The sequence below is a fragment of the Netta rufina genome (assembly GCF_964035555.1).
Source record: "Netta rufina genome assembly, chromosome: 3".
Lineage (NCBI taxonomy): Eukaryota > Metazoa > Chordata > Aves > Anseriformes > Anatidae > Netta > Netta rufina.
The window spans coordinates 90808404-90824817 of record NC_140125.1 but is presented as its reverse complement, the minus strand read 5'-3'; the positions used below and the strand labels follow the sequence as shown (position 1 = coordinate 90824817).

The window sequence follows — 16414 nt, the reverse complement described above, 5'->3', positions numbered from 1 at the left end:
CACAGTCATAGCCCAGCATCAGACGTGGATGTGCTAAGCACCAGCCTTGGAAGTGCTAGGCTTGAAGCAATGGTTTAAAGTAAGTACAGTCAATTCCCAGAAACACTCAGAACCCAATCCAGCCTCTTCTGCTTTTGAAGTTGTAGCAGAAAAGCAATACGCAGTATCCAGCACAGTGTTAAGAATCTTAATTAATCATGAAAATCAACATGTCAACATGCTGACAACTTCCTAGCTTCAAATTGAAATCAAAGAATCAAAGCCTATTGCTTACATGTAAGTCTGTATGTTCTGACTGCAGATTCACTCAACTTTATCAGGAAGGCCAGGGTCATATTTTTATTTCACAACTTCAACACTTGTGTTGCATTGAATCAGAAGACCTCAAGTTATTGCTGCAAAGCTAGAAACTCACTGAGTTAAACATTAAGAGAGAAGGAAGAATTCTTCTGCAGGGCAGTATTGAACAACACACCACAAGTAGCATCTACAAACGTTAGGAACTAAACAGGACCAAGAAGTGTCAGAAACACAAGTAAAAGTACTTGGAAGAAATAAAACCTTTACCACCAGCACAGATGCTTGCTGCTTTCAGGCACAATTTTAAATAGAATCTACCCACCCTTCCATTTACCCACAGCACATGGCCACTAACACAGTTCTAAACCTAGAAAAAAAATCAGTATTTTAAATATGATGCTGTTCCTTCTATTAATCACATTTCTTTAATTAAAATTGTACTGACTGCATGACTACATTTGGCCTCACAACTGCTTCTCAAATCATGAAAAGAGTGCATTCACCAACTAGGCCTCCAGCTAGATCCCTTTACAACAGGAAATTCTACTTAGTCCCTTGCAGATGCACTTTCTCATCTGGAATTATTTTCTCATAGCTATTTCTCTACCTTGTCAGGCTCAATATACTTCTTAATACTCAGTACTATTCTCAATGTATAGTATGCTAGTATCCTTGTATTCATCTCACTGAAAACGTGTTACACAGCAATCCCCTACAGTTACTGTGCAATAGGTCCCCATACCTGTTTAGAGGTGTGGCAGTATCTAGCAAGAATAGATATTACTATATTCCCCTGCCACACACATCCACTCCCCTTAAGGGGAGTTTCACCTTTCCCTAGTAAAGCTGTATTAAGCTGCTTTGCAAGCAGCTAACCTCACACTCTACATCATAGGTAAAGACCTACGTAGAGTCACTATGCTATGTTTCAGTACCAGAAAAAATGAATGCTTGAAAAACAAGTATTTAAACAAATCTTAAAACATGAATTAGCAAAGCAGTATGTTTCTAAGTAATAGAGCAACAAGTTCCATTCTAGAATGCCCCATAACAATGTACGGAAGAGCAGTATTTACAAGATGTATCTATAACCCAAGGGTAGTATACACACTCCTTTTAACACAATAAAATTAATAAGTGTTTGGAAACAAGTAGAATTTGGAAAGCCTTACAGGAAAAAACATAAAGTAATAGAATTGAAAACTGAAATCCAGTTCAAGTAATGAACAGAGCAGTGTTGTATTTGCAGTCCTAGCACACAGCTTTCCAGGAACTGGAGCAACAGCACTGCTGCTAGCAAAAGTTCTAAATACTTTGACAAAACACGTAAAGGAAACAAAATCCCCTCTCAACATGAGAGAACTGCCTCTTACAAAGAAACAATTAACATTTTAAAAGTACATACCTTAAATGTACCATTTTGATTTTTCATATACGAAACCAAGAAGATGTCTACTGGTAACAGTGCTGATGAGATCAGTGCAACTGCCAATGCGAAGATGGCTGTTATAGTAGAAATTACTTCACTTTCTCGTCGACTTTGATACTTGCGTACATAAACCCAGCAGAAAATCAGAATAGCCTGTAAAACAGGGAAGGATAATTACAGCGAACACAACAAGGACATCAGAAAGCAGCTACTAAAGTTAGGCCCTGTCTCGGGCCACTTTGTACCTGAACATCAGCGTTATATTCTTCTAAATGTTCACTCTTTTTGCCTTCACTACCAGTAGTTGCTGTCAAAACCAGAGCAGCAGTCACAGCCTAAGCCCAAGTAGCACCGAGTACACCGACAAGTAGACGAGGCGGCCACACACCCTCACCCGGACCCTCTTTGGCGTCCCAACGCCACGGGACCAGCTCCACCAGGGGCACACGGGCAGCCAGGCGAGGGGAAAATCCCTGGGGGTCCCACGGTTTTTACATGGGGGGTCCAAAAGGAGAACGATAAGGGAAAGGGGGGGCTGCCCGTCCCCTAAAGGGAAGGGGGACGGGGAACAGCGGGACGGGAAGCGAAAACGAAGGAAGAAGCCGACCCTCTGTAGGGCCTGACAGGGGCAGCTGCGGGCTCTGAGCAGCCCCCGACCGAGGAACAACCACGCCGGGGACACACGAATGCCCAGAGAGCCTCCTCTTACCAGCAACGCGAGGCCGAAGAGGCACCATCCCGTCAGCAGCTCAGAAGCGGCCGCCGCCATCTTCGCTCCGTCACGGCCGCCGCCCGCCCCTGCGAGGCGGGGCCATTACGGAGGCGGAGGCGTGTCGCGGTGTCACCATGGGCGCCACGGGCACCGGGGGCCGCCCGGCCCGGCCGAGGTGGAGCTCCACCGGCCGGGCTGGATTTGTGGGTGTCCCACTTCGCCTCAGTGGCTGCTGCCTCCCGCCTGGGTCGTGCCCTCCCTTTTGGTGGGCAGGCTGAGGCAGAGCAGCCTCAGGGGATTCCTGTTTAAAAGGCAGCAAGAAACGAGGGAAAATAAAAAAAAAAAGAAAAAAAAAAGAGGAGGTTTTGGGAAAAGATACACTAAAAGATATCAAGTAATAAAGGTATCAAGTATTGTCTTTTTGTTTTTTTTTTTTTTTTTTTTTTTTTTTTTCAGTAAAAACACGTGAGATGTTTTAACTACATACAAGATCAGAGAAAGGCTGGCGTTGGCAGTGCCCTCTGGAGGCCGTCTGCTCCAACCCCTGCTCCAGCAGGGCCACCCACAGCAGGCTGCTCAGGACCGTGTCCAGGTGGCTTTTGGAGGTCAGCAAGCAGGGAGACCCCACAGCCTCTCCAGGCAGCCTGTACCAGTGCTCAGCCACCTGCACAGCACAGAAGTGCTGCTGGTGTTTGCACAGAACCTCCTGTGCTTCATTTTGTGCCCACTGCCTCTTGTCCTGGCACTGGGCACCGCTGAAAAGAGCCTGGCTCCTTCCTTTGCTCCCTCCCTTCAGCTACGTCATACACATTGGCAATAACCTTCCTCAGCCTCGATTCTCCAGGCTGACACATCCCATCTCTCTCAGCCTCTCCTCATGGGAGAGATGCATCTTAATAAAAAAGCCCAGCAGGTGTTTTAGGGTCTTACGTGCTTACAGACACAGGCAGATTTTCAGATGCATAAACCCATGGCGTGGCACAGAATAACAAAGCCATGCCAGTTTTGCTACCTCGGGGGCACTCACAAGCTATGTGTGAAGTGGTTGGGGGCAGGGGTTTAGGTGTACTCATAGTTTTGCTATAAGGGACGAGACCTGTGTTTGGGGGGGACGGGAGAAAGTTTCCTCCAGAGCAGTGGACACGTGCTGTACTCCTGTTTGGTGTCAGGGCAGTGTGGAGGGTGCTAGTATGTGATGGCATACTTCCATGACATCTTCATGGATGCAGTTTTCAGAGGATCTCGTAGCCTTGAAAGAACAGGCCTGCTTATGCAGTAGCAGCGTAGTTTGGAAGACTCATTCCAGACAGATTCTTGTGCTGGATTTCTATTTGGTGTTCAGGCACAGGCAGCACACAGATACGTGCAGAGGCTGTGGTGCTCATGAGCCAAGTATAGCTCCTGGCAATCTGGTGGGCTCATAGTCCGATGAGAAGAGCAGCAGAGGTTGAGGCTTGCCAAGGCGAGGCTATCACCTTTGTCTGCTTTTCACTTGCTTTCAGGCCAGCACTGTCTGCTGCTGCATGTGACAATGTTCATATGCTCATAAGGTTAGTTATTGTTATGGTTTAACCTGCTAGGCAGCTAAGTACCACGCAGCCATTTGCTCACCCCCACTTCCTCCAGCAGGACGGTGGAGAGAATCAAGGAAGAAAAACAAAAAAAAAAAAGAGTTTCTTGGTTGAAATGAAGACAGCTTAGTAGGACAGAAAATTAAGGAAAAAAAATGCACAAAGTAAGTGATGCACAAAGTGATGCTAACCACCTGCAGACTGATGTCCAGACAGACCCCAAACAGCAGCCCCCCAACCCCACCCCAGCCAGCCACACCGTATTTATTTCTCTGCATGATGCTATATGGTATGGAATATCCCTTTGGCCAGTTTGGGTCAGCTGCCCGGTTTCTGTCCTGGTTCTCTCCTAGCATCTTGTGTACCCCCAGCAGGTACCCACTGGCAGGGTGGTATGAGAAGCTGAAAAGTCCTTGACGTAGTGTAAACACTGCTCTGCAGTAACTAAGACATTGGTGTGTTATCAGCATTATTCTCATCCGACATCCAAAACACAGCACAGTACCAGCTACTAGGAAAAAAATTAACTCTATCCTAGCCGAAACCTGGACAGTTACAGACAGATGGGGGATGCTGGTTGGACTTTTCACCAAGGGAAAATGGACATGTTGCAGGGAAGCCTTGGAGCAGCAGATGACAGTGCTTTGTGTTGAGGTTTGCTATGAGGAGTTCTCAGTGATGGCACATAGGAGCCAACAAATGGGGTGATCAAAGAGCAAGAAGGCTGGCATATACATCTCAAGAAAGGACCAATGGGCAGTGTGTTGGTGGTGTGGGAGCCTTATACTGGAGTGGCAGACAACTGCATTGGTTTTCTGTCTGCAGTGAGGGTGGTACAGGCTACAGTGTTTGCAAATCAAATAATTGGTGCTAAACAAGCACTCGGGTATTCTAATGCTGTTATTAAAAGGGGCCTGCCAGGGATATGTGGTCAGGTATTGCAGAAGATACCTCTGCCAGATGAGAATTTGGTATGAGAGCAGTTTGAATGGTGCAGCAGCCTGGGATGTTGTTTAGGAGCTATGTGACAACATCCTGAGTGAAACAGATATAACATCAGCATAAAATTAACAGATATAACGTCAGCCTCCCTACCTCTTGAGTGTCATTAACCTTTCTGCAGCCTCCAGGTTATTGAAAGCTGCCTCCAAGCACGGTACCATTATGTGTGGGCTCCCCTTGCCCCCTTGCCTCCTCCTTCTGCTTTGTTCCACTTTGTAACACACCCACTTGTTGTTAGGTCTCTTGATCTCCATCCCAAATACCTCATGGAAACTTCAGATAGATCATATAAATGCATCATGGTCAGTCCATGTCTCAACGCACTCTGTATTGGCTGCTGGGAGAGTCTGCTGCCTTCCAACAGCGTGAACCTGTTCACAGGCCCTTTGTTGCCAGGGCAGCTGGGGCTTGTTCATTCAGGTTCTGACCGGCTGGATCTATTTTCTAGCTCAGGTCATGTGGCCATCTAGGGTCATTTATTTCTCAAACATATATATGGATAGACTGCTATACTATTCAACTTTTCTTCTGCATTGTAATATATTTAAAGGCAGTTTTTATAATGATGTAAAGTCATTTTAGAAAGTACAAAAAATTGTCGCACCAACTACTATACTTGAACATATCATACAGTAGCCATCATGGTTAACAGCATGTATGATAACAATATACAACAATGGATGGGTTAAAAGGTGAAACAAAGCACTAGCAGTAGGATTCCATCCACTAAAAATGTCATATTGATGGGCTTCAGCTGCTCTTGTTTCATTCCTAGCTGTTTTTAGAAGGTTATTGTGCTGATATAAATCTTGTACTTCTTCTTCACTGTGTTGATTGATGGCTGTCAGGATCTTAGTTGATATTCTATAAGAGAAGAGGTTAATCTATTCCTCACACTGTATCATGTCATTCTAAGGAGCTGACATAATTCAGTAGTGCACACACACAGTTTCCATCCTTTAAAGTGAACCAAAGTGCATGTCCCACAACCTTTGCTCTAGCAGGCTTTTAGGGAGGGTTAAATATGGGCAGGGTACAGTATTTTTACCTGCTTGCCAAGCCATCTGGACTCCCTTACTGGCCCCATCCTTTTTCTGTCTTTCTTCTTCATTCTTTCTTTTCTTTAACATGAGCCAGTATGGCCTTTCTTAGCACCATGCTCCCTGATGAGAGGAATTGGTGTTTGTGAAAGTGGTGTCATACCCTTTTTACAGCCCTTCTGCAAAGCTCTCAGTATAGTTTTTACCATTCCATTCTAACGTTCCACTCACCCTACAATGTTCAAGCTGCAGGAAATGTTGAAGGCCAAGCTACCTCATTCCTTGGCAGCCCAAACAGCTACAGGTCTGTTGCAGAGTGAGAGTCATTGCTTGATTCAGTTTGCTTTGGGAGTCCCACGTTGCAAGCACATTTACTCTTCTGTGCACCAGCCTGGGTGTATCTAGTCATATGCTTGATCTGGAGCTACCTGGACAGGTTAGAGGGACGGGCCAACAGGAATCTTCTAAAAGTCAGCAAAGACAAATGCCCAGTCCTGCACCCGGAAAAGAAAATATGCTTTGCAATAACCCAGGTCAGTGACTGACTGACTGGCAGGGAAGAAGCTCTGCTAAGATGACGAGGAGCCAGCAGAGTGCCCAGGCTGCACAGAAAGCCAGCAGCATGCTAGTCTGCACCAAGAGGAGCACAGCCTCAAGGATTATCTTCTGCTTGGGACTTGTTAGGCCCCATCTAGAGTGCTGTGTCCAATTTTAGGCCTGTAGTACAGGAAAGACATTGATAAACAAGTGAGTTCAGGGGAAGGCCTCCAAGGTGGCTGTGGGCTGAAGTAGTTGGCTTGTGAGGAGACGCCAACAGAGCTAGCCTTGTTCAGCCTGGGGATGAGATGGTTTTGAGGTGAATGGACATCAGCCTGCCAGTGCCTACAGGGAGGTCTCTGAAAAGATGGAGCCAGGCGCTTCACCATGGTGTGTGGTAGGACAAGGAGAGACAGCAGACATTAACTGAGACAAGAGCACATCAGGCTTTGGGGGTAAGAGAATGCTTTCACTGTGCAAACAGTTCAGAAGTGAAACAGGTTGCCTTGAGATGTGTGGTTTTGGGTGTTCTCCAACAAAGTGGGATAATGCCTTGAGCAACCTGGTTTCAACTGGTGCTTGACCATGCTTTGAAGCAGATGATTGAGGCAAATATTGAAGGATCAGAAATGACTTGATAAGTTGTGCATGCCCCATCCCTGGAAACGTCCAAGGCCAGGCTGGATGGGACTTTGAGCAACCTGGTCTGGTGGGAGGTGTTCCTGCCCATGGCAGGGGGGTTGGAAGTGGGTGACCTTGAAGGTCCCTTCCAACCCAAACCATTCTGTGATTCTGTGGTTCTGTAATTTCCTGGAGTCCCTTCCAGCCTGATTTATTTTATGATCCAGTGACAATGTTCTTTGAAAAATAATTTTAGAACTCAAGATTTCTCCGTAGTGAATATTGAAAGATTTCAGAAAGAGTTTTATGAAGTGAATACACACGTCACAAAGTCACAGGTGGTATGTTCTTTTAATTTTTGTTTTTTTTTTTTTTTTTTTTTTAATAGAGATTCTTCGGGATGAAGGGAATTAAAAGCAGAAAGGCATTTTCTGTCTTTTTATGCGTATGGTCAGAATGTAGCAGAAGGAGAACATGAAACAGCCCTATAGTAGCCCTATCAGGCTAAATACCTCCTGAGCCTTTACTTTTATGAATGCTGTATGATGTGTGCATAGACAGTTCTCAAAAAATACCTAGCTAATACCAAATGGCCTTCCATTTTTTTAGCAAATAACACTGAAATACTTGGTTTGTAAATAATTGAAATATTTATAATTTAAAGAAATGGGAGTTCACAGAAAGCAACAAATCAGTCCTCTTTCCTTTTCAACTATGAAAGCACATAGAAGGAAGTCATCACACTGAATTATTGTCTACTCTCTATTTAGGATTAAATTAAAAATATATAGTGTACACCCTCTTAGATTTCTTTAATATATATTACTACTTATGTGCGTATATTATCTCCACCACAGAAAATATTTCCCTGGATGTCATTACTATTAAATATGTATATTATAATTCAAAATTACTCTAGACCCCATGAAGAATTAACAACATAAAGAACAGCATTAAAAATCAATTATTCCCAAATGGCAAGGGAAGAAATCTGTCTTTGGAGTATGTGAAGATTTTATTATTTGTGCAGTGCTGCATACCTTTATCAATAAAATATTGAAATGGTGAACATCAGAGACCCATAACAAGTTAAGAATTAAGGCTGCTGTAAAAAAGAGGAAATGCTATAGGTCTATCTTACCACAAATCTTTTTATTTTGACCAAAGCAGTTACATAAATATTTAACTTGTTTTAGTAAATAAGTCATGAGAGTAACATAATAAAAAAAAAATTTCCTTTCTAATATGGCTATTTTTAACAGTTAGGTGTTTATATAGTTTCTTAACAGACAGTAAAAACAAAACAAAAGACATTTCCCAGTGGGAGAAAAATAAATTTATTTTCATTAACCTGCTCATAATTAGGTAACAGACAAGTTTATCAAGGTTTCAGTGAAACTTATTTCATGTACCAAATTAATAGTTGTTGAGCATGATGTAATATGGTATGGAATATTCCTTTGATTGGTTTGGATCAGGGTACTGCAAGTGTTCCCTTTCAACTTCTTGCTCTTCTACAGCTTACTTGCTGGCAGGGCTGTGAGAGAGAGAATACCTTGATTCTGTCTAATCTGTTCAGCAGTAGCTGAAAACTCAGTGTGTTATCAATGCTGTTTTGGTCATAAATTCAAAATACCATGTCATTTACTACAAAGAAAGTGACTCCATCTCAGACAAAAACAGTACCAGGGAAACCTTCATGTTTGTATCCTCACAGCTCTGTGAGGGGGTGTTCATGGATAAATTTGAGGTCAAATTCTGGAATATTCACAGTGTCCATAGACAGGAGACAGGACGACCTTTGAGGATATGCTAGTTAGACATTTCTTGGCATACTATGGTTGTATTTGTCTTTCATACCACTGCAGACTACCTCCAGGACATCTGCTGTTTGTAGTGCCCCAAGTCTATCTGCATTTTACTCCAGCAGGCTACGCATCTCTTTTTATCACTATGCTTCTCTGCTGTACTGACATACTGGTAGTATACTTACGTGTACATGTATACATCTCACCTTCATTTGTAAGGTTTTGTTTCACCGACTGTAACTTGAGTTACAATCTGTCAGGCCACCCACAGGATTCAACACCCAAATGAAAGCACTGAGAACAGGTGACTGAAGTTATTGTTTGTTGTGCTTCAAGCACATATCTGTTTCTTGGATAATTAGGGAGACAAAAATAGAATATGGCCTGGATTTTTTTGTTCATCATTAAATGTACAAAAATGCTGAATGTAAGTTTGAAAATCCCAGCTAGGAGAGGACACACCTTCATTTGTCTTCACTGAAGTCTGATGAAGAAAGGTTAATCACCCAGGAAAGAATACTAGCTTCCTCCTTTACTGATTTCTGTCCATAGATTGTTCATTCAGGGGTGCAGACAAAGCTATTCCTGGGGCTGTACTCGGAGGGGCATCAGCAAAGACTCAAAAATGTAATTGTATTGGTATGTCATGGTGTGAAAACAAGCAACTGCAGAATGTAGCTCCATGAGCTACATTGGTCGTTAAGACTAATTAACAAGAGACTAATTAAGAAGACATTCATTCTCACGATTCAAGGAGTGTAAAAGGAGGTAGGTAGTCACTGCTGCAGAGGAAACATCACTGCACATGAACTGAAGAGGAGACATGGTGTAAATTTTTGTAGTTTTACTACTCAAGAGAAGACAAAGTGGTATGGGCTGGCATATGAAGTGGCTTCATTGATTCCCAAATTGCTCAAATTCATCTCACAGCTGAAAGACTGTGTGGTACCACACAAGTGCAAGTAAGTGCTTGGTGCAGTGGTAGTAAACATTAGTGCTGTTTTTCCAGCCAGCTTTACAAAATAAGCCTGGTAGATGTCCATGTGGTGCTGTTTTCCCCTGCACTCCAGTAGTGGATGTGCCTCTTCCTGCCAAGACTCAGAGATTTGTCTCTTCTCCTCTTACATTTCCTTGCAAGTAAAAGCTTGTCATCAAGGTTACCACAATGTGCAGCCTGATCTGCAAATGTGCTGAAGAGCTCCAGTAAACTGAACTTGGGTAGGGTGTAGTGTATGGGGTCACAGGGTGAGAACACTACAAAAAGTGAGCTTGGATGATTTTCTGAAGATGTTTTGTTGAGCTTGTTAGTAGGTAGGGCTGATAAATCTGTATGGACTTCTCATCCTAACTAAAAGGATTAATAGCTATCTGACTCTTTAAATATTCTCATTTCACTTCTTAAAAAAGAAAAGAAAATAAAAGAAAAGAAAAAAAGGCATTTTTACAGATCATTGATAGAACGTGTGAATGAAAATAAAATGAATGAGTCTGACAAGAATGCTGTTACCATATTCTTCAAAAAACTGATGTGTATTGTGGTGGTAGCAGACATGGTATGGAAAAACTAAATACTATCTTAATTTTCCTCATCAAGTCAGTTGCATAGTTGAAAAACAAAGACTGCAAAAATGCATTCTGTAAAGGTTTCATTTTATAAAGAATGTAAACTTTAATTTTCTTTTTAAATTTATTGAAAAAGAAGCATATTAAAAAAAGTGTATTCAGAAATAAGTACAAACCATGCAAAGTATTTTACATGTCAAATTTACTTCTGAGTAGCAAGTTTGCTGATTAATATTCATGTGACAAAAAAGACTCAGAAAGAAGAGGAGCAATATTGTAGAAATTAAAGTATATGAAACATGATCTAGTATTCATTTTGACCAGGATGAGGGATTAGTATCATACTTGAACTAGATAGTGTACATACCAACAGAGAGCAGGTGCACCATCTCACTTGACTAAGTTGCTCTCCTCGCCACTTGATAATCCCACAAGTTTCAGGGGGGCTGTGAAAGTGTGTGGGCTAATGGCAATCCCATATTTTAAAATTCTCTGAAAGAGTAACTCTACTTTTTCTGTGTATTTTCTTCCAGTGTTAGAAGAGAAAGTAGTGAAACTGGAGTTAGCACTATTTGCCAAAACGTATCACAACCTTGTGCTTAAAGGTACAATTTGTCTTTGTGTTCCACAGCTTAGAATCCAGTAATACCTATAAACCCTATGCAACAGAATGCACTGGACCTGGTACTGTGTGATTAACCATTGGCAATAATAACTAGTAAGATTTTTCTTAAAAGTCCTTAAACTTGTGTGAAGAAAATTGACTATAACTTCTCAAACTTTCTTATGTTTGACTTAATGCTGTAGCTCACTTACCATTACTGCAGACCAAGCTAGATTTTGAGTTTGGTTTGTCATGCTGTATTAGGTGAACACAGGCAAAGTACACTTTCCTTCCGTCAGTGCACTTTGATGCTTACTTAGCCTTATTTAACCAGTCACACAGATTTGTTTTTCTTCCTAAACACTATTAAGAGATAATTTTCATTCCATGAATAAGATTTTCCACTTTTGCAGGAAAAAAAATAACAAGCAACTTTTTTTTTTTTTGAAAAAATTGGATTCTGTCAGTCTGCATGCCTGTTAACAAACATTTTAGAAGACATTCACAAAATTAACTTGGGTATTATTTATCGATACATTAATAGAGAACATCATGATGTGTTCTTCATGTCTTTGCTCCTTGTAGTTGCCTTATGCTAAAACATTACCTTGCTTCAAGCTCCTCAATCATGCTAATGTCTCTAGACTGCTTGGCTTTACCCTAGCCTATCACTCATGTTCACCAAGAGAAATCTCATTTTCCTCTAAGCTTTATTCAATATCCGTACTTCCTTTCTGTTTTATCAATGGTTGAACATTTAGATGAAAAACAGGGACAATGTGTATTTTCATGAATTTCATGAAAATTATTGTTTGATCAATAATTTTCCCTTTGGTTTATGTCAGCTCAGTTCTTATTTTGGCAAAGTGTAGAGCAGGGTACAGTTTTCAAAGCAAACAACGGTGTCACTTTGTGGAAAATCAAATGGTCTGGTCACACTAGATTGTGGAAAAGGTTTTCTCAATATTTGGTGGAATTTAGGGAAAGCATATATGAAAGCAGTAAGAATACAGTGGTGATCCTCCCAGCATACCCATCGACACTGGTAGGGTATGATTCAGGAAATCCAAGCCAAAGGTTGCATCTGAGTTTTTGGAAGCTAAAGAGACTTTCTATGCTATTAATTGGTAAAATATTGTCTTTTGTCCATTTAGCATATCATTCTTAATGTCTTTTGATAATGAATCTATAAAATAATTTATATATGTGGAATCATATAGTTGATGTGCATAATGGTTGATATACACAAAATGGATTACCATCCTAAGTGAAGCCAAGTCACCAGAATATGGAAGTTTCTAACATGCAAAGAAAAATCTGGTGTAGTTTGGGATTAGTAAACTCTTTATCAAAGCACTGAACTGTCACAAGGTAGAGAGGAATAGCAAACCTGTGCAACAAGACAGGGAGTCAAATCGGAGAGCAACTTTCTACATGGGCAGATAGTGATGGGACAAGGGGGAACCATTTTAAAAGTAAAAGAGGGGAGATTTAGATTAGACATTAGGAAGATTTTTTTTTTTTTTTACTATGAGGCAGTGGCACAGGTTGCCCAGAGAAGCTGTGGATGCCCCTTCTCTGGAAGCATTCAAGGCCAGGGTGGATGGGGCTTTGGGTAACCTGGTCTGGTGGGAGGTGTCCCTGCCCATGGCAGAGGGGTTGGAACTGGGTGATCTTTAAGACCCCTTCCAACCCAAACCATCCTGTGATTCTATAATTCTGTGATAAGATACGTGTCTTTTACTGCCATGATAGTATTGAAATAGGGGAAAAGTTATGTTTTTTTTTTTTTTTTTTGATTTGTTTGTTTGTTTTTAAAGTATTTTCTAATTGGAGTAGGGATCATTTTTAAAAGGCTGGTAAGTGCTAAATGAACATACATTGAGTTATAAATTTAAAATTAACACATGGAACCATGTGGAGTAGTTGTTCTCTCAATATTTACCAAGAACTGTTCAATAATGTTTACGAAGGCTTTTTTTCTGCTCTGTTCCTCACTTTGTTTATTTTCACAAAAGCAGAATAGTAAAAAAGAGTCTAAGGCAGAGGTGATTGACTTCTCCAGGAGGTACAGCGTAGATTGGAAACTCTTTTTTTAAATGAGGGCTGTAAAAATTATTAGGAGCCACCAAAGTCAATGTTTTTCTGTTTTATATTTTTTAAAGTAGAAGCTTTTATTGCCTTTTCTGTATGCAAATGACAGCTCTGTCTGAGCAGATAAGAATGAAAACAGGGTGAACTTCTACAGTGGGAAGAGGTTATAGACAAAAATTACTGAAGTAATGTATTCCCCTTAAACTTTCTCCTTGTTGTTTTTAGTCAGAATAAAAGATTTTACTGAGTATTTTTCACATGGTACTAGTAAAATAATGAACTGAGATAGTCTGTCTTATCATACTAGATCATCCAAAGTACTGTTTTGTGCATATTTATACTAAATTATTAGGGATACTTCTCATCTTATATACACGGGAAAACTGCAGCCAAGGCATAGACTGAGAAGGGACGTGCAGATTTTTCCAGAATGGACTAAGAAAACTAGATGGAGATAAAGCAAAAGAGTAGGTTAAATTCTGACCTATGAATTTAATGGCAAAGCTGCCAATAGTTTTGGCTTTCAAAAACATTAATATTCATAGCTAGTCAAAAAGGCAAATAGGAAAAAAAAATGGAAGGACATAGATGACCTTAGATAGATAGAACTGCCTTTAGACTTCATGAACATTTCAGGCTGTTTTGTTGCCCATCTCAGAAAAGATACAGAATTTGGGATAGGTTAGGGGAGGGTGAGCATGAACTAATAAGGAGTAGGTTCTGCACAGACAAAAAGTGAATAATTTGGAATCTATGTGTTGGAGAAGATGTTACTCGAGAAAAAAATGACAGACATTTTAAAAACAAGAGCAACAACAAAAAAACAACAAGTGTTTGATACAATTTAAAAACTAGCTATCCTTATCTTCGGATATAGCATGCCATGAATATGGTCATGTTGGAAGTTAGTAGAGAAATTCATGGATGAGAGATAAATCAAGTAGCATTGAGCACTCTGATCCAGGCGCAACCTCCCACATCAGAAAGTTCAAAGACAGAGGAGTGCCAGAAACCGACGATATATGCAAGGGAAACTTCTTCAGCCTTCCCTGTTTTCCAGAGGGTTTGCCATTGGCACTGAAAGGCCAATGCAGTAAGCTTTCAGCCACTCCAGTTATTATCTTTCAGTTATTCCAGCACAGTATGGCTATCCTTAGGCATTCATCAACAGCTAGGATTTTGATCATTTGCTACAGTTAGAAGGTAATCTTCATGATAAAGGTGAATTTCCCCTGGCTGAGAAGGCTGATTCAAAGCCATTTACATTACTTAAGCCTAGCATATAGATTGCATAAAGAATCCTGAAAAATAAGGGCTGTCTAGCGGCACAGGAGAGGTGATTTTGTATTACAGTGAAGGATTGAGCCTCGTCTCTAACCAGCAAAATAGGCCTTAAACCCATTCCCAGGAGCATGAAGGTTCCTATTCTTGTTTCAAAATGATAAAAGGGATAGGTTTAATGCTTGCATGTGGAAAGAAAGAGTCTGATTCCAATTTTCCCAGCACAGGAAAGGCATCGATAAACTGTTGTCACCAGGATGGCACTGAGGAGAGGCTGTGGAAGCTGGGCTTGCTCAGCTTGCACAGGAAGAGGTGGCTTTGAGGGACACGTAAATGCAGGCTGCTGGTTCCTACAGGGAAGTCGTCTAGAAGATGGAGTCACTGGTGCATGGTGGGATGAGGAGACAACACGGACACAGATTGAAATGGGACGATCTGACTGGGTACATGCAAGGAAAAGAAAGTCTGAGAATAATTAAGCAGTGGAGCAGATTACTTTTGCAGACTGCGTTCTCGGAGATGTACAGAACTTGACTGGATAAAACCTTGAGCAATCTGGTCTGAAGTCAGTGTGACCTTGCTTTGAGCAGGAGGCTTCATGAGAAGGGTCCCAGGAGTCCCTTCCTACCTGAACTAGTCAGTGATGAATGCCACTTGGAGCAACTATGTTTAGATAGAACATAACTGTTTGGAGAATGCAACAGAAATTGTTATTCTTAGGAATTGCACCAAGATTTGAGTAATAGGACAGTAATACAAAGCAATATCACAAAGAATAGGAATGGGCTGCTGATATCTAAGCTTTATCATTAAGGCCTTTTTGATCATCAGCTGCATAGCAGCAGTTCCCTCTTTAGTTTGGACTTCACAGAAGAGCAAATTATTTTGCTTTCTGCTATTTCTGTCCTTTCTTTAAAATATGATTTTGAACTATGTGGATCATGTATCACTTGGTTATGAATAAATATGAATACAACCCACTACTGGTCTCTTTTCTAGGAGGTGAGATAGACTGTGTCCTGGGGGGAGGAGAGGAGCATATGGAGTCAAGGACTGAAATGACTGTGTGTGTGTGCAAATTGTGCAGAGCCAGGTCTGTATATGTAAATGGTGAGGAACAATCTCAGAGTCTTTGCTCTGAAAACTTTGGTATGTGTAATCTTTATTTTACAAGACGGAAAGGAATGCTAGGGCTACAAGCTACTACTAAGAGTTAATGTTCCCTGTCACTGACGACAGAAACAGGAGACATGGATATGAGGTACTAATATGTTTTTTCTTTGTTTTTGTTGACAAGAATTTAGTTTCACATGTTCTTCCTGTTTCATTTATTTCCTGAGAGTGAACAGTTTTTCTCTTCAGGTTGCAGCTCAATGTTAGAGTAGTGAGGGGGAGGAGAATAGAAGGCAATTATAGAGAAGGAGTGATGTATAAACTCAACATTTTGTTATAGGTGAGACAATTAAATAAATTTTAATTAATAATTACAAGTTGCTGCAATCTTAGATGTAAACATACAGTTTAAGTGGCAGGAGACTTTTTACTTAGTGATTGCCATTTTAGGGGCATTTTAGTATTTTACCCACCAGAGGGCTCCCATATTGTAGTTCTCCAAAATTGTTTCCATGCTTTATGCAGTGTTTGCCAGAGATTTCAGTGGAAGCCAAATCTTCAAGTCCTTACTTTGACAATTTTTTTTCACTTCCATGGAAGTTTTTAGAATAGGAAGAACTTCAGGAGTGGGCGTGTAATATATGAGTGATTTTGTAGTTAAATATGTAGAGACTTTAAAGGAAATCTGGATATTTTTCCTTTTTTAAAAAACTGAAATGGGTTGATCCAAAATTTAATC

General features: G+C 41.0%; 1 protein-coding gene across 3 annotated transcripts in view; it reads right to left on the bottom strand.

Moving 5' to 3' along the window:
• Positions 1-2518, bottom strand: part of LMBRD1 (LMBR1 domain containing 1) — a 73164-nt gene extending 70646 nt beyond the window's left edge. For 2 of the 3 annotated variants that reach the window (XM_084285269.1, XM_084285270.1), the window contains exons 1-2: positions 2439-2518; positions 1706-1882 (exon numbers count right to left, since the gene is read on the bottom strand). In XM_084285269.1, coding sequence (XP_084141395.1) covers positions 1706-1882; positions 2439-2498 — 237 coding nt within the window. In that variant the 5' untranslated portion in view covers positions 2499-2518. Of the gene's footprint in view, positions 1-1705; positions 1883-2438 lie in introns of those variants that run through there. The other variant, XM_084285271.1, reaches the window with a different exon arrangement.
• Between the last annotated feature and the right edge of the window lie 13896 nt (positions 2519-16414).